Raw genomic sequence first — 22,678 nt, forward strand, 5'->3', positions numbered from 1 at the left:
CACACAACACCAGGTTATAGTCCAACAAGTTTATTTGAAACCACAAGCTTTCAAAGTGCTGCTCCTTCATCAGGGATGCTGTTCGGAGGGTTGGTGCAGACTCAATAGGCCAAATCGCCTCTTTCCACACTATAGGGATTCTATAAGAGCAAAGTATTGGAAATCAGAAATTAAACCAGATATCCTGAAACACAGATCTGGCAGCAGGTGTGGAAGGAGAACAAGAGTTAATGGTTCAGATCGATTACCTCTCTGTTTCTGCCTCTATAGAAGCTCTCTGAGCTGTTGAGGATCTCCTGTGTGTTTTCATCACATGAAGTGCAGATTCTAACTGTACCTGGCTTAGTGAGGACTAATCCTGAACCATTTTATGAGGAGGTGGTGATGTAGCTGAGAACAAGCAAAAAGCCTTGTCTGCTTCCTTTTTGGGAAGTGCTGTCCGACAGACAATTCTGTCCTATGTGTGACTGATTTGAGTGTTTGACAGGAATGATACTAATACCCAACCACAGTCAGAAGATACTCTGAAGAAATTAACACAAACTGAGAAGTGAATGAGAAAAAGTATAATTGTGTAACAGAGACATATAAAAGTGAGCACTCGGAAGGGGATGAGCATAAAGAGAGAAGCTATGTTATGATGAAACTACAGTGGACACCAATTGGAATGAATGTGGGAGAATGCAGTGGGAACTGAGGGTCTGAGGTGACAGAAAATTACTGTGATGGGACTGACAGCCAGACTGAACAAAATGAGGCAGGAACTGATAGGCAGATTGAGTATTCATGATGGAGAGTAAGTGATTGGGATTGAAAGACAGTGTGTTTGAGCATGACAGACTGAGACTGCACAAAAATATGTAAGCAATGAGGAGTAATGGTGTGCACAAGCATCAGAGTGTGAAATGGTTATTCCTCTAGCCAATTTGATTCTTATTTAATGATTATGTTCCCACAGGCATGCAGGCGGTTTAATGATAGTAATGCCTGTGTCCCAGTCTGTCCACAACCATTAATTTACAACAAGCAATCCTATCAGCTGGAGCGCAACCCAGATACCAAGTATATGTATGGAGCTTTCTGTGTGAAGAGTTGCCCTGGTAAGTGCATCTAATGTCTACATTATTGGAGTAAAATTGTTTTTCTCAAACTTCACACTCTCTAAATGATGGATTTGTCAGGAGAGCTCAGACAATGCTTAGCAGAGTCTGAAACACTGGAGTACATGCAGTAATGATCTCCCTTCCCAAGAGAACACACTGTCCCACTCCATGCTCAATTTGGGCCCAGGCCGAGACTGGCTAACTCAACAGGCTGGTGGGGAGAATCAAGAAATTTCCTGTACTGTATGGCTTAGGATGCTGATTTAAATCCCACCTCCACTGCCTGTAAACTAGCTTGTGCATATGCATGCATAGGGTTGCCTTTTTGTCATGCTGACATTCAACACACTGAGAAATTTTAGAGAATTATTCAATGCAGAAGGAGGCCATTTAGCCGGAAATGACTTTGCCACCAGTGCATTCCAGATCATAACAGCAAGTTGCATTATGTTTAACAAAAGGCTCTCTTCACTTTCTCTTTAGTTTTTTGCGATTTATCTTAAATCTTTGTCCTTCTGTTATTGATTCTCACTGGTCAGGGTACAGAATGCAACATTCTATGTATCTGCAGAGTAATTATAATTGTTGTCGATGTTGAATTAGCACATTACATGTAGTATGAGATTTCTCTTTCCATCAAAGGCAGTGGGAGGGAAAATCACGCATTGTGAATTTTGGCTAGCCATTTGGATGCCATCCATCTCCTCTAAAGTTTAAAGTGACACCAATGGACAATCTACTTTGTGATGAACTTTTTTTATAGCCGCTAGAAATCATTGCTGGCACTTTCAGGCAAGTACTCATGCAATGTAACTGGTTTTCTATGCCTTTTATCCTGCAGCAAACTTTATTGTTGACCAAAGTTCTTGCGTCCGGGCTTGTCCAAGTGACAAGATGGAGGTTGAGAAAAACGGCGTGAAAATGTGTGAGCCATGTGATGGTCTTTGTCCGAAAGGTGAGCAGCAAAATGTGAACAGTATTAGCCAGATTTTCTTCTCATCAGGATGACCAGGCAATAGATACACCATTAACAGGGTAAATAGGAATGCTTTGTGCCAGTCAGTAGCAAATTGGAATTTAAATTCTGTAGCTCGAATTATATACAGCCTGTCAAAATGCAGTGCGTGAAAACACATTGGAACTTGGAGCTGAAGTTAACCTGGAAAACCAGCAAGTGAGATAATCTTCGCTGGCTTGTTCTAAGTGTCTGCGGTGTGATTTCATATTGCGAGGCATGGTTTAAAAAGTGAGAGAAGTATTATTTTTGTTTAAACCTCCTATTTGTTTTTTTTTGGTTAAGTTGTTTAATTTACTCACTAGTTTATATTGTTCATATAATTAACATTGGGTATATTCTCTACTCTGTAAATGTGGCTGCTGCCAGCACACAATGGGCAGCTTAACTGAGCAGCAACTTAATAAAATTGACAGTGAATTTGCATGAAATTTCAATTCCTTGAATTTCCCACTTCCAGAATTCTGCCCCCGGTCCCGTTTTAGTCGATCTGTGTCCCATCAAGCCACTAGCGACAGAAATAGAGGCCAAAGTACCCCAGTGCCAATTAGCCCTGAGGCGCCCAGCATTAAAGTACTGTGGCCTTTACCCAGAGACTGGTAGCAAGACAGCGAACTTTTTCTCATTGTGTCAAATTTGTGGTTTTTGATGGAAGCAGTATTGAGTTACATTTTAAACAATGTGCCATTATGATAGAAATGGTCTGTAGTTTTCTCAAAAAAATGGAAAAATCTGTACATGCTGGAAATCTGAAACAAAAGTAGAAAATGCTAGAAATGGCCGAGAATGTAGTTTATACTACCGGTGGGGAGCCATAGAACATAGAACAATGCAGCGCAGAACAGGCCCTTCAGCCCTCGATGTTGCGCCGACCTGTGAACTAATCTAAGCCCCTCCCCCTACACTACCCCATCATTATCCATATGCTTATCCAAGGACCGTTTAAATGCCCCTAATGTGGCTTCAGAATGTTGTCTTCACCTCAAATATACAAACAATGTCACTCTGAGAATTTTATATATTTCTAATCAACCTATTCAGAGATGTCATTAAACATCTCTAGTAGGTGGGACTTGAAATGGGGCATCCTGGCTCAGAGATAGGGACACTACCACAGCATCACAAAAATCTCTCTAAGGAATTTTATACTGATGGTGAGCCATCAATAGCAGAACAGAGACCTTCCACTAACTCTGACACACTCCAGAAAGAAAATCTATTTAAAACAGTGCGTGGCCTCATGAAGTCCCACCCAAATATTACATTTCAAGAGCAGACACTGCTTTAACGTAGGCAAATGTAGCACTTGATGGTGTGCAATAAGGATCACAAACAGCAATTGAATGAATCACCTGATAAGGCTGATTTTGGTGATGTAGGTTGAAAGGCACTCCCTGTGCCTCAAATAATGGCATCAGAACTTGAAAGTCCACTGTAATGCAGTGTTCCCCCAGCCTCTACCCCCACCCACAACCACGCCAGCAGTTTCTCAGCATTTCTAAATTCTCTTGATTAGTGTATATGATGCACTGAGGAAATTTAGTCCTGTTTATCTGATTTGCACAGGCAAATTCAGAAGATTTTTTTCAACACGGGAACTTCCACCATTGCCATCTTGTATATATCTGCTTGTGGTGACGTGGAGCTTACAGTTCCTACTCTCCAACAGCACCACCATCAGGCACATGGAAGCTCTGCTGCATGGATTTTGCAGAATCCGTTTTATGCACTGTATTTCACACAAGATAATTGCAGAAATTGCAAATTCAATGATATTTCTGTTACCAGCGAGACTTATTATGTTTTCACTTGTTTTCCTCCCCGCAATTTTGTTTTGGTAATCTCTCCCTTGATGAATATTGGATGCTGTAGATGTTTGCAGCCCTTCTATACATTGTGTGAGTCTTGGTGTATTTAACGACAGGAAATCACCAGGTTTCTGTTTGGCTGAGATGAAATAATTCAGAACAGACCAGAAGTTTTACCTGGGTCCTTCTGACCTGAATGTTTTGAAAGAGAAAGAACTTGCTTTTATTCAGACATGTCCTCTGCTTTCTTATATAACCAGCTTGTGCCGGGACTGGAGCTGGGAGTCGATATCAGACAGTGGATTCAAACAACATTGATCAGTTTATCAACTGCACAAAGATCACAGGAAATCTTGACTTTCTCATCACTGGTATCAATGGGTAAGGAAGAAAACTGGGTCACACTGATGGCTGAAAAGGCACTGTCAACATGCAAATACTGTACAATCTTAATGGCTATGAGAAGAGATTGTGAGATGTTGATGTTCATTATTCATCCACTTCACATTCCGACCAGGTCCTGTTCTGAATGGGTTGCTCCCAGCATAGTGAACCCATTTTCAACAATTCACGTTCCTATTAGCACCCATTCAGCCGATTTCACTCCCAATTTACCATCAGCAATCCCTTTGTCTGCTCCTCCTTTTTCTCTCTCAATCTCTCAAAGCACCTATTCAAAGAAATTTTTTCAGCCCAACCCAACCCTGTCATCAGCATGAATACCACCATTTCCTGACCACCATGCTCCTGTGATGCTGCTTGGCCTGCTGTGTTCATCCAGCTTCACACTTTGTTGTTTTGGATTCTCCAGCATCTGCAGTTCCCATTGTTTCTGACCACCACTTCCCAGCTGCTTTCAGTTCTGAAGACACAAAATGTTAACTCTGATTATCTCTACACAGATGCTGCTAGACCTGCTGAGTTTCTCCAGCACCTTCTGTCTCTGTTTCAAATCTTCAGCATTTGTAATTCTTTGTTTTATTTTTGTGGGATGTTGACTCGTCCTTGTTCATTCATTTCACCAACTAGGAAAGTACTGAGTGGACACCAGTGTCCAGTTTGTGCCACTTGGTTGAAGATTTTTGCAGGTCCCTGGGAGTAATATAATTTAGATAGGGGAAGGGAAGTGCTGAATGGCACAGATAATAGATTTTCTTTTGTTGCCATATCACATCTTCTTCCAGTAACACCTCCATCTTGCATTTCTCCCTCTTCAGAAATTGGACTTTTCAGCAGCAGTTATATTCCTCCTCCCCACCCCACCACAGTGCAGAAACTAGTTGTAACATTGTAACTTTCTCTCTGGCTCGGATCACATCAAAACCCTGTAGTCTGAATAGTTTGGTCAGTTTCAGCTGAGTCATGTGGAGAATTCTGTTATCTTTTAAGTCACCTTTCATCTTGGAAAATTATTTCTAACATCACTGAGATAATTACTTATTCAATTTCTGGGCTTCACGACTGCTCACATACACCATGGATAAAGTTTGATTGCAAAACTGATTTCCTTCGATTGTCTTGTTTGCATGCTGATGTTCAGAATTTGTTTTAATTTTGTGATTCGACAGAAAAGTGCTGGTTGAGTTGCAAGTTCTCTAAACGTACAAAGTGTTTGAGATGTTTGCAAATAGCTTAGCTGATGGATTACTTAGTTCAAAGATCACTTGGCTTACAGATGTTGGAACATGTCTTAGTTTTGGAATTAATTTCATTCCTTTTTTTTCTGGTTTTAGCGACTTGTATCACAAAATTGCACCTCTTGATCCAGAAAAACTGAAGGTATTTCGAACTGTTCAAGAGATAACAGGTGGGTGCTTCAAAGCAATGGCAAAAATCATGAAGTGGAGCCTGGTAGTTTGTTCATTATGAATCGTTCTGTTCACTGACTTAACTCCAGCGCTCTAAACAATGCTTGATGACTTTATTCAGTTATCTGATGGCTATAAAGTTCATACCAGAACATTGCGTGTCTCCGAGATACAGCATGATCTCTGACAATGTTAAACCATTACAGCAGAACACCAGGTACAATCTGAAAGGCTGAGCCAGGGTAGTTAATGTCATGTTGATCATAGCAAACTTTATTCTGGGCATATACCCAAAGGACTGCCAAACACCGTGCTGCTTCTAAAACTAGACACAAAGGGAACTATGGAAGGAAGGGTAGCTAATAGGCCCTGGGCCTCTCTTACACACTTCGGTTCTCAGTTATTGGGTGATTTGCAGAAGACGAAATACAGGCTGGCTGAATTCTCAGCCAGGGATGCAAACACCAAGAGGCGTTTTACAAAAATAAAGCTATTTTGGAGCATCTGGGTGGGCTGAATTGTCTAGTCCTGCTCCTGTGGTCCTATTTTTAATGATACAGGACAGAAATGTATTCAAATAATCGAAAATAACAATGATGCATGGCTGATATTTTGAGTGTAAGGTCTGTTAATCTGAAGTAGTCTGACGTCATACCTGAATTCTCTCCCTTTCTAGGTTACCTGAATATTCAGTCCTGGCCACAAAACATGACGGATTTCAGTGTCTTTTCCAATCTAACTACTATTGGAGGCAGGACACTTTACAAGTAAGAATTTCCAAAAAAAAAGAGGCTTAGTAATGTGAAGGTATCAAATCTCAGTCAGACAATTGAAGGGTTGCCCAGATAGCCTCAGCACCCTAAGCCTATACGGGAGAGAGGCTGGTGAAATGTTCGATCAAAATTTCTATTCAGAATCAAGTGATTCAAGGGAAATCAGGAGGAGAGTAAGGGGATAACAAGGTGTGGAGCTGGATGAACACAGCAGGCCAAGCAGCATCTTAGGATCAGGAAAGCTGACGTTTCAGGCTTTTTCTGATGAAGGGTCTAGGCCCGAAACATCAGCTTTTGTGCCCCTAAGATGCTGGTTGGCCTGCTGTGTTCATCCAGCTTCACACTTTGTTATCCTATGAGAGAAGAGGCATTGTTGTGATCTTTTAGAATTCATTTGTGGGATGCAGATGTCACTGTTAAGGGGCAGGCATTCATTATCCATCCCTGATTGCCCAAAGATGATGGTGAGTTGTTATCTTCTTGAATACAACTGAGTGGTTTGCCAGGCTATTTCAGAGGCCAGTTAGGAGCAAATCACATTATTATGGGTCGGGTTTAATTACATATAATCACCTGTCAGCCAGACAGGATATGAACAGATTTCCTTTCCAAAAGGGTATTGGTGAACCAGATTTTTTTTTTTGAGACAATCCAGTGGTTTCATGGTCACTATTACTCATAGTAGCTTTTTATTCCAGACCTATTGAAACAATTGCCCAGGTGTTTGCTATTGGGATTTGTACCCAAGTCTCTAGATCATTAGGCCAGACCTCTGGATTATCAGTTCAATAACATAACCACTGTTACCCTACCCATAATTGAGAGATCTCTGGTCACTTCCTTGCGTCATGCTACACATGTGGGAATATGCCTGAAAATATACAAATCAACTGGTTATGTATTGATCTACCGGAACATAGGGTTATTGCTTACACAATGAGTTTCTGATTGAAGGTGTCACCTTCTGTTGCGTGGGAGGATGGTGGTGGGGAATAGAAATGGATGAGCAAAATCAGGTACCGTTCCATTGTAATTGGTCCCAAGACACCTCATTGTGCTCCTCACTGTTCTTTTTGCAGCCGTGGCTTGTCTCTGATGATCATGAAGTTGAAGCAAGTGACGTCTCTTGGGTTTCAGTCGTTAAAAGAGATTGGTGCTGGACAGGTGTATGTGGCTTACAATAAACTACTCTGCTACTATCACACATTGAACTGGACAACACTGTACAGTCGGAGGACATTGATCCCTGAACCCATCATCAAGAAAAACAAACTAGAAGCAACCTGCAGTAAGTGAGAGGAATATTTTTCTTTTCTCTCAGAAACACAATAGCAATCTGTAATTCTCAATTTAACACAAGGTGCTTCACCAAAACAAGAGCAAAAATATTGACACTGAGCAATGTAACTGGATATTGGAATAGGTAACCAAAGAGAGGGGTTTTAAGGAGGATCTTAAAGGAATAGAGGTTTAAAGAGGAATTCCAAAGATTATGGTCTAAAGGCATGGCTGACAGTGGTGGGTGAAAGAAGCGAGAGGTGCAGAAGAGGCCAGAATTAAGAGGAATGCAGAATTCCTGGAGGGGTGTGGGCCTGAAGGAGGTTAAAAATTATAGAGCAAGGTGAGGCAATAGAAGGATTTGAACACATGGATGAGAAATTAAAAGATCAAGGCATTGGTGGTATAGGTACCAATGTACTGTTGGAATAGTTTGGCCTGGAGGAAAGGAAAGCAGAAATGAGAGTTTCAGCAGCAGATGCGCTGATGCAGGAGCACTAACAGAAGATGTTATGGAATTAGGAGTATGTGCTTTGTGATGGAGATGTTTATGGATGAGAGGCTTAGCTCAGGGTCAAATCAGACATACAGCATATGGTTAGTCTGGTTCAGCATGAGACAAGTCGAGGTGTAGAATCAATGGAGAAATGAATTTTGTGCCTAGGTCTGCAGACAATGGCTTCAGCCTTCCCAATGTTTAACTGGAGGAGATTGTTGCTCTCACAGGATTGAATGCAGGCAAGCAGTTCAGGAATGGAGAGACCGTGTAGTTGAATAGTCACTACTTCAATTTTATTATCGTTATTGAAGGGTATTTTTGAGGCAAAGGTACATTTAATGTATAGTGTAATGCTACGCTAGTCATTTCTTAAATGTACCCTTCAATAAGATAATAATCAGGTCAAACTCCTATACACACAATATATGAAAATGTGTTATCTGAAATGTTAATTTATAATGTCATTGGCTGAACAAATATTTGTCTTGAACATGAGCACTGCTGAAAAAAGATACATTTTGTCAAAGCTTTTAATCTTGATGGGAGGTGAAGGAGGGAAAGAGACCTTGAGCCTGTATAAAGTTACCTTCTCGTGCAGAAAGTTAGCAGATGTAAGAACTGATACTATTCTTGTGATGCTGTTTTTGGCTTGTCGAAGCGTGATATTGAAAGACACTCCAGACTGAGGACTGATTCAGCAGTTATGTTCACCACTGATATGATGTAAGAGCCCCAGGTTCGGACTCTGGTCTTTCACTGAGTCAGCCAAGTGCAGCCAGATTGTTAGGCAGTGACCCTAATTTATAGAAGGGTAAATGTGAACTCTTACACCTCATCATGATCCAGCAGCCTTTGCTGGGTGTTAGTTTGTGGTCAACTTTGCTGTGATTCCTCAAGCTGATGAATAGCTGAACCATGTTTGCCATGGTCCCCTTGTGCAAGGCACCAGGGAATTGTTGGTACTATGGCACTGTGCCCCTGAATGGGTCATGAGAGAAATGGCTCAAATAGGAGAAGCACGTTTGACAGATAAAGCTGTACTGCAATTGATAGTGATAATGGGAACTGCAGATGCTGGAGAATCCAAGATAATAAAATGTGAGGCTGGATGAACACAGCAGGCCCAGCAGTGTCTCAGGAGCACAAAAGCTGACGTTTCGGGCCTAGACCCTTCATCAGAATTGATAACTTGCCTTAAAACATGCAGCTCGATTCCAGTTCCATGGGTTGTTTTGCATTTTGGATGAACAATCACAGGCTGCAGTTTAATGGCAACCCTGACTGCAGGGTGCATTTCTTTCTGTTGATTTTAGTTGGTACTAAAACAATGCTAATACCTGAAACACACAATTCTTCTCTGGTAATGATCACCTAGCTACACTAGTGACAAGAAAACTTAGCAGATGTCTGTCCCTTAGCTCTAAAGCATGCTACATTTAAAGGCGAGGAAGTGCCTAGACTGCAGGAGACTGCTGTCATTGCTTCCATGGTGAAGAATGGAAAATTTGTTTGCCAGTTGCTGGTGAAAAATGTCCTTCTGATTACAACACAAAAGTGGGCTTCAGCATGTTTTGCCAGTGCTGCTCCTTCTATCACCTACTGTTCCTGCTTTCATCACATAGTCTGCATTTGACCTTTGGAGGCCAGTAAAGAATGTCTGAAGCATCATCTACATAACACCCTGCCTACAGTAAGATTGCTTTTGTATAGCTGTCCAATATCTATGCTGAGTCATTGATGACTCTTTGACCTTGTGGGCCATTTGTCCCTATCTTAAAAGTACGTATGCATGTATATCTAGGAGGTGGGGAAATTGGACTTTAACAATCAGTGCTGGGAATCCTGGCTGATTTTATTCCCCCTCCTCATGTTCCTAAGACACAAATCAATTGTAATATTTCTATTGCTTCGTCTGACACTAAAATCTTAACACAGACCTGAACTTTAATAGGCTACGTTAGCACACAGAACATTCACTGTAGCGTCAGGAAGCTAGGTGTGAACATTAAGGAGCAGGGGGCATTCGGCTCTGAATCATTTGCAAACAGCAAATTGTTGGTGGATATTTGAGGTCAGAAAAGAATTGCTACCCCCCCTGACTGAAATTGGTGGGTGGAGGTGGGTTATATCTAGATATTGGGTCAAACTTGTTGTACGCCCATACTGATTTGTGCTTGTGTGTTTTTCTTCTTTTCTTTCCAGAGGCTGAGAAGAAGGTGTGTGATCCATTATGTTCCAGTGATGGATGTTGGGGGCCAGGTCCCAGCCAGTGTCTATCCTGTGCCTTCCATAGCCGTGGTGTCACCTGTGTGAAAAGCTGTAATTTCCAGGAAGGGTAAGTGGCTGTGACACTTTCTGCATTATCTTTATTCACTTCCTTGAATGCCTGATTTAGATTGATGTCTTCTCCCACATGCTGCTATTGCCAATTCCATCTTCCTGTATGGACTAGGGATTAAAAAGATTTCCAGTAGCCTTTCCCCCCCTCCATTCATGCCCTTTGTGATGTGGAGTAACTGAAGCCCACAGTAATTTAGCTTGAAGTGGAGAAAACCACTTTTTAGTCCATTTGTGAGATCTTCCAGCTATAAGCTGCTTGTGCTGTGAAATTACCCTATTATTAATTTGTCCCAGGAGTGATTCCTTTATCGCAGCTTTCTGACCCTCTGAGGTAACAGCATTAGGGAGGCACAGTGACTCAGTGGTTAGCACTGCAGCCTCACAGCACCAGGGACCCAGGTTCAATCCCAGCCTCGGGTGACTGTCTGTGTGGAGTTTGCACATTCTCCCCATGTCTGCGTGGGTTTCCTCCGGGTGCTCCGGTTTCCTCCCACAGTCCAAAGATGTGCAGGCTAGGTGGATTGGCCATGCTAAATTGCCCGTAGTGTTCAGGGGTGTGTGGGTTATGGGGGATGGGTCTGGGTGGGATGCTTCAAGGGGCTGTGTGGACTTGTTGGGCCAAAAGGGCCTGTTTCCACACTGAAGGGAATCTAATCTAATCTAATATAAACTTCAGTTCAAATCATGTGTTTCAATTGCAGATCCACTCTGACTCTATCACGCCCAGAGCAGATTAAAACTACACAATATACGGGATGTAACCAGTAGGAGGGCTGTTCATCCTGTTGATCAACTTCTAAAGCTTTGTTCTCTAAACCTAGCTTTGTAACACACTCTTAGATGTTATATATTATGCATTTTCACTATCCTGAAAGAGTCAATTTCTGATTGCCAGCTCAGAGAGCAATTATCGTTCTGAATCAAAGAATACATAAATGTTAAAAACTGTCTTGTAAATTCCAAAATTCTAAAAACACAAATCCTTTTTAGAAATACTGGAATTCTGGTGTGGACTATGCCTCTTGTCCTGTGACAGAGCACTCCCACTGGATACTGCTGTGAGTGTCATCCACAGCTAGGGTGTGGGGATGACTTGTTCATCAAACAGAAGTATGTAGAAATGGAGAAATGCTTGCAGATGAGAAAAAAAGATGATCAACTGATTAAAGCACCATATTTTATTACTTGCTAATCTTTGGAACCTGCACAGAATTTCAGTGCTGTTTCACCTGCCATATCTTTGGTGCCATGCATTTGCTTATGTCACTTTTTAACATGTAAAACAGCTGAATAATATACTTATGATATCACCAGATCTCCCCTTTTGATTCTGTTTGTGTTTTGTGAAAGGGAACATGTCTTGTATTCAAAAAGCACCAGATCATTTTTCTCAAACATCCTACAGTATTTCAATTCAAGGAACTACTTGGAAATGCAAAGGCCATCCTTGATTGGTATTATGTTATATGGAAGGACTAATTGACAAATCTAGTTGTGCATGGGCCCTTGGGGAAAAGTGACCATAATGGGATTGAATTCATCATTAAGATGAGAGTGACATAATTGTTTCTGAGATGAGCATCTTGAATTTACATCAAGGAAATTACGATGGTATGACATGCGAACTAGCTATGATGATTTGGGGTTCGTGATTTAGGAGAATGGTGGTAGAGAGGCAATGGCAACATTTAAAAAGTGCATGGATGAACTGCAGAAGTTGTTTAATCAAGTCCGACATAAAAACAAAACTGAAAACGTGGCTATCAAGAGAAATTAAGGATAGTATTAAATCCAACGAAGAGAGAGACAAATTGGCTAATAAAAAGCAACATACCTGAGGATTAGGAACAGTTTAAATTTCAGCAAAGGGAGACAATGAGATTGATTAAAAGGGGAAAAATAAGAGTATGAGAGTAAGCTTTCAGAGAACATACAAATTGATAGTAAAAGCTTCTACACATAAGTAAAGAGAAAGATGTCAGTAAAGGTGAAGTCTGTAAGCACAGTCAGGAATGGGAATCTCTAATGGGGAACGAAGAGATGGCAGACCAATTAAATACAAACTTTAGTCATAGAGCTGTACAGCATGGAAACAGACCCATTGGTCCAACTCGTCCATGCCGACCAGATATCCTAAATAAATCTAGTCTCGTTTGCCAGCATTTAGCTCATATCCTTCTGAACCTACCCTAATCATATACCTAATCAGATACATTTTAAATGTTGTAACTGTACCAACCTCCTCTACTACCTCTGGCAGCTCATTCCATACTTGCACCACCCTCTGCGTGAAAAAGTTGCCCTTAGGTCCCTTTTAAATCTTTCCCCTCTCACCTTGAACCTGTGCCGTCTAGTTTTGGACTTCCCGGCCCTAGGGGAAAGGTGTTGGCTATTCACCCTATCCCTGCCCCTCATGGTTTTATGAATCTCCATAATGTCACTCCTCAGCCTCTGACATTCCAGGGAAAATTGCCCCAGCATATTCAACCTCTCCCTATAGCTGAAATCCTTCAACTCTGGCAGCATCTTCATAAATCTTTTCTGAATCCTTTAAAGTTTCACAACATGCTTCCTATGGCAGGGAGACCAGAATTGCATCGGAGATAGTAGGAACTGCAGATGCTGGAGAATCTGAGATTACAAGGTGTAGAGCTGGATGAACACAGCAGGCCAAGCAGCATCAGAGGAGCAGGAAAGCTGACTTTCCGGGCCTAGACCCTTCTTCAGAAAATCAGAAGACCTTTTCTGAAAAAGGGTCTAGGCCCAAAACGTCAGCTTTCCTGCTCCTCTGATGCTGCTTGGCCTGTTGTGTTCGTCCAGCTCTACACTTTGTTAATCTTAGACTAGAGTTGCATGCAGCATTCCAAAAGTGGCCTAACCAATGTCCTGTACAGCTCCAACTCCCATACTCCATGCACCAACCAATAAAGGTAAGCATACCAAACACCTTCTTCACTATCTTGTCTCCCTGGGATTCCACTTTCAAGGAACTATGAACCTGCACTCCAAGGTCTCTTTGTTCAGCAACACTCCCCAGGACCTTACCATTAAGTGTATAATATTGGCTTTTCCAAAATATAGCACCACACATGAATCTAAATTAAACTCCATCTGCCACTCCTTGACCCAATTGCCCATCTGATCGTTCTGTCATCACAAATGAAGACACAAATTACATCCTAAAAATAATAGGGAACATACGGCCAAATGGAAAGAAAGAACTGAAAAAAATAGTATTAGTAAGGAAATTGTATTGGGGAAACTAACAAGATTAAAGGCAGATAAATCACCAGGGCCTGATAATCTTTACCCAGAGTGCTTAAGGACGTGGCCTCAGAAATCACAGATACACAAGTGGCTATCTTTCAAAATTCTATAGGCTCTGAAAAGCTCCTATGGATTTGAGGATAGCTAAAATAGCCTCACTATTTAAGAAGGGAGGCAGAGAAAAGACACCAAATTATAGTCTGCCAGGCCTGTATATATATTAATGATTTAGATGAGAGACCTAAAATGTAATATCTCCAAGTTTGCAGACAACACAAAGCTTGATGGAAAGATACAGAGAAACTTCAGTGCAATTTAGGCAAATAAGTGGGCAAATGCAATGCAGATGCAGTATAATGCAGACAAATGTGAGATCATTTACTTTGGTAGCAAAAACAGAAGCAGATTATTATCTGAATGGTAATAGCTTGGGAAAGGGGCAGGTGCAATGAGACTTGGGTGTCTGCATACACCGGTCACTGAAAGTTAACAACAATAACAGAAATTGCTGGAGAAAATCAGCAGGTCTGGCAAATCTGTGGTGAGAAAACAGAGTGAATGTTTGAAGTCCAGTGAGCCGCCTTCTTCTCTGCGGATGCCTCTGTTTTCTCACCACAGATTTGCCAGACCTGCTGAGTTTCTCCAGCAATTTCCATTTCTGCTTGCTTCAGATCCCCAATATCCACAGTTTTTTTTGTTTCTTTTCTGAAAGTAAGCATGCAAATGCAGCAAGAGGTGAAGAAGGCAAATGGGATGTTGGCCTTCATAATGGAAGATCTGAGTACAGGATCAAAGATATCTTACTGCAATTTTACCTGGAGTATCATGTGCAGTTTTGATCTCCTTATCTGAGGAAGGATGATTGGCTACCGAGGGAATGCAAAGATGTTTTACCAGACTGATTCCTGGCGTGGTGTCATGGATGTACAAGGAGAGATTGGATTGGCTAGGACTACATTCACCACAGTTTAGAAGAATGGGGCAGGGGGGAAGAAACCTCATGGAAATCTATAAAATTCTAACAGGATTAGATTGAGTAGATGCAAGAAAGGTGCTCTTGTTGACCAGGGTGTCCAGAACCAGGGATCATAGTCTAAGGACAAGTGGTTGGCCTTTTAGGATAGAGATGAAGAGAAATTTCTTTGCCCTCAAAGTGGTGATCCTATGGAATTCTTTGCCATAGAAAGCGATTGAGACCAAAACATTGAATGTTTTCAAGGAGTTAGGTATAGTTCTTAGGGCAAAAGGGATCAAAGGACATAAGGAGAAAGCAGGAAGAGGATACAGAGTTGGATGATCATGCCTGATTATACTGAATGACAGAGCAGGTTCAAAGGGCTGAATGGGCTGCTCCTCCTATATTCTATGTTTGTTTTTATGCTGGGAAATGTGGCATTGTTTTTCACTGGAAAGGAGTCTATAAATAACTTGAGGTAACTGAGCAGTAAATCTGCTGTTTGAAACTGGTGTTAGATAATGGAAGAATATTGTCTATGACACTACCACCTCCTTGTTCTTTTTCCTAATAGTGCCAAAGCATCATAACATCCATTCGAACCACTGAAACAGGTCATGGGGCCTCAGTTTAATAGCACTCAATTTAATGGGCATCAACTGCAGCATTCCCTCAGTGCCCCATTGGAATGTCCGCCTAGGTTATTTTCTCAAGTCCTGAAATGGGTCTAGGGAGGGTGTCAAATCTATACCTCCTGACTCAGAAGTAAGTATGTTATTGGCTGAGCTAACTGATCTTCTACATGCCCCATTTATTCAACATGGATCTTAGCAGCTTGAGAGAATTGTCAGGAAGAGTTGTTGAGGCCAGAAGATCTAAGAAATATGTCAGTGTTGCTTCTAAAGGTTTTGGAGCAAGTCAAATAGGCATCATCTGCCAATCTAATATGGTGACCAAGTAAATCATGAACAGAAGCAATTTCAGTTCGATGTGAGCTAAGTATGTCATATGTGGAGATCTTAAACTTGTGCAGGAAAGGATGCAGAATCACTATCCGTTCTACTGTTGTTTCGACAGAGATCAGCGAGAGTATGCTGATGGCTCCATGTGTGTGCAATGTCACCCAGAATGTAAGAAGATCGAGAGAGGCCCAACCTGCAATGGGACGGTATGAGGATAAGTGACACTGCCCGAGGGTCAGAACTGGTCACGTGCTTTAACTTTCTTTGGTCTTCATAATTAAAAAATTCATTTTGAATAATGTTTCTATATTTTAGGTGGAGCCAGTTAGAGGGGAGGGGGATATAGTGTGAATCAATATCTTTTGGGTTTCCACATGACTAATGAGAAGACACCAGCAGTTCCCAGTTTAACATCATCTGGCTGTGATGTTTGAAATGAGTTCTCATCATTCAGCACCCACTTCCGCAGGTATCAGAGCCTGGGATGGTATCAATCTAGTGTCTCTTTATGAAATTTCAAAGAATAATCTTAGCAAGGTACAGGGACAAAATTAAAAGTGGTGATATTTTGAACTGATGTTATGTCAGAAAGCAAATCCTTTTTCTTTTATTCACAGCCATAATTTATTTTCTTCCTTGCTTTGTGTCATGGCCAAACAAAATGATGGATGATTTCATCCCAGGCTTCTGCTGTTCATTTTTGATTGCTATTCATCATGAAGTGCACAAGAAGGATCTTGCCTGTAATAATGTGTCAACTTCTGTGTTAGCTTCCCACAGTGACACTGTCTAGGCGTGGGCAGGCATGAAATCCTGTCCTGCTAACCCGTGGCACAATGTGTTGTAACTCACAAGTAACCAGCTGTCATCGAGTGACTGGGCTATTCTGGTCACAACTCAAGGTCATGCACCTACTTGTTTCTAGAAAGCAAGGCATTTTCAGTGCAGTTGCAAAAGTATGCATTTCTGGTTCAAGCACAAAAATAGAGAGAACCAGGTCAGTGGTTCAATGTCCACAATAGAGGTCATGCCTGGACTGAAAAGGATTTGGAGGGAAAATTAGGTGAATCAGTGAGTATCAAGACCAGTTGAGATCAAGATCATAGAACATTAGAGCGCAGTACAGGCCCTTCGGCCCTCCATGTTGCGCCGACCTGTGAAACCAATCTGAAGACCGTCTAACCTACACTATTCCATTATCATCCATATGTTTATCCAATGACCATTTAAATGCCCTTAAAGTTGGCGAGTCTACTACTGTTGCAGGCAGGGCATTCCATGCCCTTACTACTCTCTGAGTAAAGAATCTAACTCTGACATCTGTCCTATATCTATCACCCCTCAATTTAAAGCTATGCCCCCTCGTGCTAGCCATCACCATCCAAGGAAAAAGGCTCTCGCCGTCCACCCTATCTAATCCTCTGATCATCTTGTATGTCTCTATTAAGTCGCCTCTTAACCTTCTTCTCTCTAACGAAAACAGCCTCAAGTCCCTCAGCCTTTCCTCATAAGACCTTCCCTCCAGACCAGGCAACATCCTGGTAAATTTCCTCTGCACCCTTTCCAATGCTTCCATATCCTTCCTATAATGCAGCGACCAGAACTGTACGCAATACTCCAACTGCGGTCGCACCAGAGTTTTGTACAGCTGCAACATGACCTCAAGGCTCTGAAACTCAATCCCTCTACCAATAAAACCTAACACATTGTATGCTTTCTTAACAACCCTATCAACCTGGGTGGCAACTTTCAGGGATCTATGGATATCGAGATCCCTCTGCTTGTCCACACTACCAAGAATCTTACCATTAGCCCAGTACTCTGTATTCCTGTTACTCCTTCCAAAGTGAATCACCTCACACTTTTCCGCATTAAACTCCATTTGCCATCTCTCAGCCCAGCTCTGCAGCTTATCTATGTCCCTCTGTAACCTGCAACATCCTTCCGCACAATCCACAACTCCACCAACTTTAGTGTCATCCGCAAATTTACTAACCCATCCTGCTACACCATCATCCAGGTCATTTATAAAAATGACAAACAGCGGTGGCCCCAAAACAGATCCTTGCGGTACACCACTAGTAATTGAACTCCAGGATGCACATTTCCCACCAACCACCACCCTCTGTCTTCTTACAGCTAGCCAATTTCTGATTGAAACCGCTAAATTGCCCTCAATCCCATGCCTCCATATTTTCTAGCCTACCGTGGAGAACCTAATCAAATGCTTTACTGAAATCCATATACACCACATCAACTGCTTTACCCTCATCCACCTGTTTGGTCACCTTATCAAAGTACTCAATATGGTTTGTGAGGCACGGCCTACCCTTCTCAAAACCATGTTGACTATACCTAATCAAATTATTCCTTTCCTGATGATTATAAATCCTATCTCTTATAATCCTTTCCAACACTTTACCCACAACTGAGGTAAGGCTCACTGGTCTATAATTACCAGGGTTGTCTCTACTCCCCTTCTTGAACAAGGGGACATTTGCTATCCTCCAGTCTTCTGGCACTATTCCTGTAGACAATGACGACATAAAGATTAAAGCCAAAGGCTCTGCAATCTCCTCCCTAGCTTCCCAGAGAATCCGAGGATAAACCCCATCCAGTCCAGGGGACTTATCTATTTTCATATTTTCCAGAAATGCTAACACCTCCTCCTTGACGAACCTCAATCCCGTCTAGTCTAATAGCCTGTATCTCAGTATTCTCCTCAACAACATTGTTCTTTTCCTGTGTGAATACTGACAAAAAATATTCATTTGTCGCCTCTCCTATCTCTTCGGACTCCACGCACAACTTCCCACTACTGTCCTTGACTGGCCCTAATCTTACTCTAGTCATTCTTTTATTCCTGACATACCTATAGAAAGCTTTAGGGTTTCCCTTGATCCCACCTGCCAAAGACTTCTCCTGGCCCCTCCTGGCTCTTCTTAGCTCTCTCTTTTGGTCTTTCCTGACTGACTTGTAACTCTCAAGCACCCTAACTGAGCCTTCACGCCTCATCTTTACATAAGCAGCCTCCTTCTTCTTGACAAGAGATTCAACTTCTTTATCAGATTGTTCCTAGTGGATTGGGGGTGGTTGGGGTGAAGAGACTGAGGGAATGAGGAGATTCATAGTTTTCAGGGAAGGGGTCACAACAGGAATTGGAGTGGTGACTCTTGATTTCTACATACTGAGAGTACAAAGAACAGGAAGGGTGCCATTTATCCAAAAAGACACTCATTTTGTCTGATGTAATCTCATCATTGTTTTTGTTCTCTTCAGGGACCTGCTCACTGCTTTCAGTGCGCTCATTACAAAGATGGACCCAACTGCGTGGCAAAGTGTCCAGAAGGAATCCAGGGAGAGAGGGGTCTCATCTTCAAATATCCAGACAAGAACAAAGAATGCAAACCTTGCCATGAGAACTGTACCCAAGGGTGGGTATGGAGTAACTACTTCTGAATTCTGTGGGCTCCCACAATCGAGTGGGAGAGGGGCTCACACACTGACTGGTGTGAGGATTATCTCTATGCTGAATAAATTGACTGCCCCCTCAACTGGAACAATAATTACTCTCTGGACGGTTGGCTTAGGGAGGGGGGAAAAAAATCATCCATGGTCCTTGAGTCTTATTACTGTGTAACAACCCCCAACAGGGACATCAGGATCAAGACAAGATCAGTCATCATCTTCATGCCTCATGTAGTGAACAGCAGGCAATATTCACAGTTAAGGCTCGTGCATTAATAATAGGTACTTGAGCCTGTATCCCAGTGAGGACTCAGGAAGAAAATTAGAGTTTTTTAAAAATAAAATCCTGAAGTCACACGCTCAATTAAATTATAAAAAACTGGCTCCTTCCAATGTGTTCATTTAGTGACCTTGCGTCTGTGTACTATCACTGTTGCGCCACAGTAGTTGGAATTCACAAAGGCACATTCCCAATTTTGACTAGCCTTTGGGAGAAGCGCTGTTCACTACGAGGCATCAAGATCACAATCGATCTTGTCTTGATCCTTATGTCCCAGCTGGGATGTGTTACGTAGTAATAAGCCTTGAGGACCCCGATTGAGATTTCCCTCTTCCTAGCTGTTGATGGCTGACTTGCTCACCTGACAATCTCTCAGTCTGACGTTTCAGATTTTGTTTTTACATGAGCGACAGAGCAAAATACCAATATGTATGTTGATTTATTGCAAAGCGTATGTTTTGAATCCCTGAGATTTTTTCCACATTATTTTACATTTAAATTGAGTTGAGTTCTTTCCTGAATGTTGGCCTGAGAAATGCTTTGTGGTTTTCACTTGTTTTCTTTTGCCACAATACCAGGTGCCGAGGTTCAAGGGCTGCGGACTGTGGCGAGGTTGTCCATAGGTACAGTTGACTGTGTATATGTGTGCGTGCATGCTGCCTTGTGATTTTCATCTTTTATTCTGATTAAATCCAGGTGTAAGGGTCCTACTGTGCTGGACTGTTCTCGCTATCCTTGGATGGCTCCCATCAAAGCATTACACAATAGGTAACATCCTCCCCACTTGCCCCACTCTGGATCTGAGCTGTGACATGAGAGTGTAACATTACATTTGAATGGCAAAGAGGAAAGATTTGAGAGGAAAATATCATCACTTTCTGTTCTACTGAATAATACTTAGGAATTTCTCTTGGTGGCTCACATTTAAAAGTCTTTATATATCATTACTTCACAAGTAAGTTGTTTGAGTACCTGATCTATATGTTCAATGAGCTGCTCATAATGGACTTGGAAACTGGGATGAAATATTTGATGTTTGGACTCAGCATGTGGAATGAGTCGGGGGAAATCAACCAGGATTCCCACTCCTCCTTGAGTGACTTGTCTGGACACTCAGCCATAAACGTGATCCATGGTTACCTGGCCTAGTGGCACTCACTGTCTAGAACATTACACAGAAGTAACAGCCATTCAAGTGATGTGGCATAGCACATGTCTATAAAAGTAAACTCCAGCAAGGAGACAGAGCACTGTGGAGAACTGACAGAATGGAAAGATGGAAAACTAAAATCACCCTCATGCCCTTGGAAGCTTGCTGGTGACAAGTATCATTTTGAATTTGAAACAGAAAAGGGCAACATTTATTAGAAGGCAGGGTGCATTGGATACAAAGATTTTGCTATATTTCACGCAAGAAAACAAAGGCAACTTTTGTGATGCAGTGCACCAACATTAAATCTGCAGGGTAACATCACCCTGAATCAACAGGTGAGCTCCACATTATCAGAGAGAAGAGGTTCTGCGTTAAGAGAGGCCCTGTTTTAGAGGCTGGGAATTTTACATCAAGTCAGGGAGTCCTGTGTTGGAGGTTGCCTGTCTAATATCTGATGTTGTTACTGGATAGAAAATGAAAAGCCACCGAAGTCAAGAAAGGATCTTGTCATAAGTTCTATTTTGGGACATGAAGAGATAAATAATTTGTCAATCAACCCTGGATGTTTCACTCCCTGTCACAGTACTCACTAAGTTATCTCTGTTGATCAGAGTACAACAGAAAATAACCATTTATTTGTAACAATAATCTGTGTAGTATGTAACAGTCATTCAATTGCATAATCCGTTCCCATCACCCTCATGCCCTAGAAATAGGATGCTTCCTTTTGTGTCTTTGGCAGTGCTTTGTTAACCAGATTTTTGATCACTGCACAGCAACATGCCTTCATATTGCATTTCTCTGTCCTGCTTTGGTTGTTGGTCTTTCCTGTTTCAGTCAAACCTCATCTGTAAGGATTTCTTAACAAGAATTGGCTGGAAATCATTCAGTTGCTAGCTCCCTAGTTTTGATTAACATAATATTGAGCTGCCTGGTGGTTCTGTTGCAGAGTGCACTGCCAAACCTGGTGTTGGGCCACATGGGCTCACAGTTGACCCAGCTCTGATAATAAAATGTGAGGCTGGATGAACACAGCAGGCCCAGCAGCATCTCGGGAGCACAAAAGCTGACGTTTTGGGCCTAGACCCTTCATCAGAGAAGGGGATGGGGTGAGGGTTCTGGAATTAATAGGGAGAGAGGGGGAGGCGGACCGAAGATGGAGAGAAAAGAAGATAGGTGGAGAGGAGAGTATAGGTGGGGAGGGAATAGGTCAGTCCAGGGAAGACGGACAGGTCAAGGAGGTGGGATGAGGTTAGTAGGTAGGAGATGGAGGTGCGGCTTGGGGTGGGAGGAAGGGATGAGTGAGAGGAAGAACAGGTTAGGGAGGCAGAGACAGGCTGGACTGGTTTTGGGATGCAGTGGGTGGAGGGGAAGAGCTGGGCTGGGTGTGTGGTGCAGTTGGGGAAGGTGACAAACTGGGCTGGTTTTGGGATGCGGTGGGGGAAGGGGAGATTTTGAAGCTGGTGAAGTCCACATTGATACCATTGGGCTGCAGGGTTCCCAAGCAGAATATGAGTTGCTGTTCCTGCAACCTTCGGGTGGCATCATTGTGGCACTGCAGGAGGCCCATGATGGACATGTCATCTGAAGAATGGGAGGGGGAGTGGAAATGGTTTGCGACTGGGAGGTGCAGTTGTATTGCGAACCGAGCGGAGGTGTTCTGCAAAGCGGTCCCCAAGCCTCCGCTTGGTTTCCCCAATGTAGAGGAAGCCACACTGGGTACAATGGATGCAGTATACCGCATTGGCAGATATGCAGGTGAACCTCTACTTAATATGGAAAGTCATCTTGGGGCCTGGGATAGGGGTGAGGGAGGAGGTGTGGGGGCAAGTGTAGCATTTCCTGCAGTTGCAGGGGAAGGTGCCGGGTGTGGTGGGGTTGGAGGGCAGTGTGGAGCGAACAAGGGAGTCACGGAGAGAGTGGTCTCTCCGGAAAGCAGACAAGGGTGGGGATGGAAAAATGTCTTGGG

General features: G+C 42.4%; 1 protein-coding gene across 3 annotated transcripts in view; it reads left to right on the forward strand.

Moving 5' to 3' along the window:
- The window catches only part of LOC125448204 (receptor tyrosine-protein kinase erbB-4), a 161,463-nt gene that overhangs the window by 101,000 nt on the left and 37,785 nt on the right, over nucleotides 1-22,678 (forward strand). For 2 of the 3 annotated variants that reach the window (XM_059643387.1, XM_059643385.1), the window contains exons 7-16: nucleotides 959-1,100; nucleotides 1,945-2,058; nucleotides 4,187-4,307; nucleotides 5,660-5,733; nucleotides 6,411-6,501; nucleotides 7,587-7,795; nucleotides 10,487-10,619; nucleotides 15,924-16,014; nucleotides 19,088-19,242; nucleotides 20,253-20,324. In XM_059643387.1, the coding sequence (XP_059499370.1) occupies nucleotides 959-1,100; nucleotides 1,945-2,058; nucleotides 4,187-4,307; nucleotides 5,660-5,733; nucleotides 6,411-6,501; nucleotides 7,587-7,795; nucleotides 10,487-10,619; nucleotides 15,924-16,014; nucleotides 19,088-19,242; nucleotides 20,253-20,324 (1,202 nt within the window). Of the gene's footprint in view, nucleotides 1-958; nucleotides 1,101-1,944; nucleotides 2,059-4,186; nucleotides 4,308-5,659; nucleotides 5,734-6,410; nucleotides 6,502-7,586; nucleotides 7,796-10,486; nucleotides 10,620-15,923; nucleotides 16,015-19,087; nucleotides 19,243-20,134; nucleotides 20,180-20,252; nucleotides 20,325-22,678 lie in introns of all 3 variants that reach the window. The other variant, XM_059643386.1, reaches the window with a different exon arrangement.

Source organism: Stegostoma tigrinum, chromosome X, assembly GCF_030684315.1.
Source record: "Stegostoma tigrinum isolate sSteTig4 chromosome X, sSteTig4.hap1, whole genome shotgun sequence".
In the NCBI taxonomy this organism is placed as follows: domain Eukaryota; kingdom Metazoa; phylum Chordata; class Chondrichthyes; order Orectolobiformes; family Stegostomatidae; genus Stegostoma; species Stegostoma tigrinum.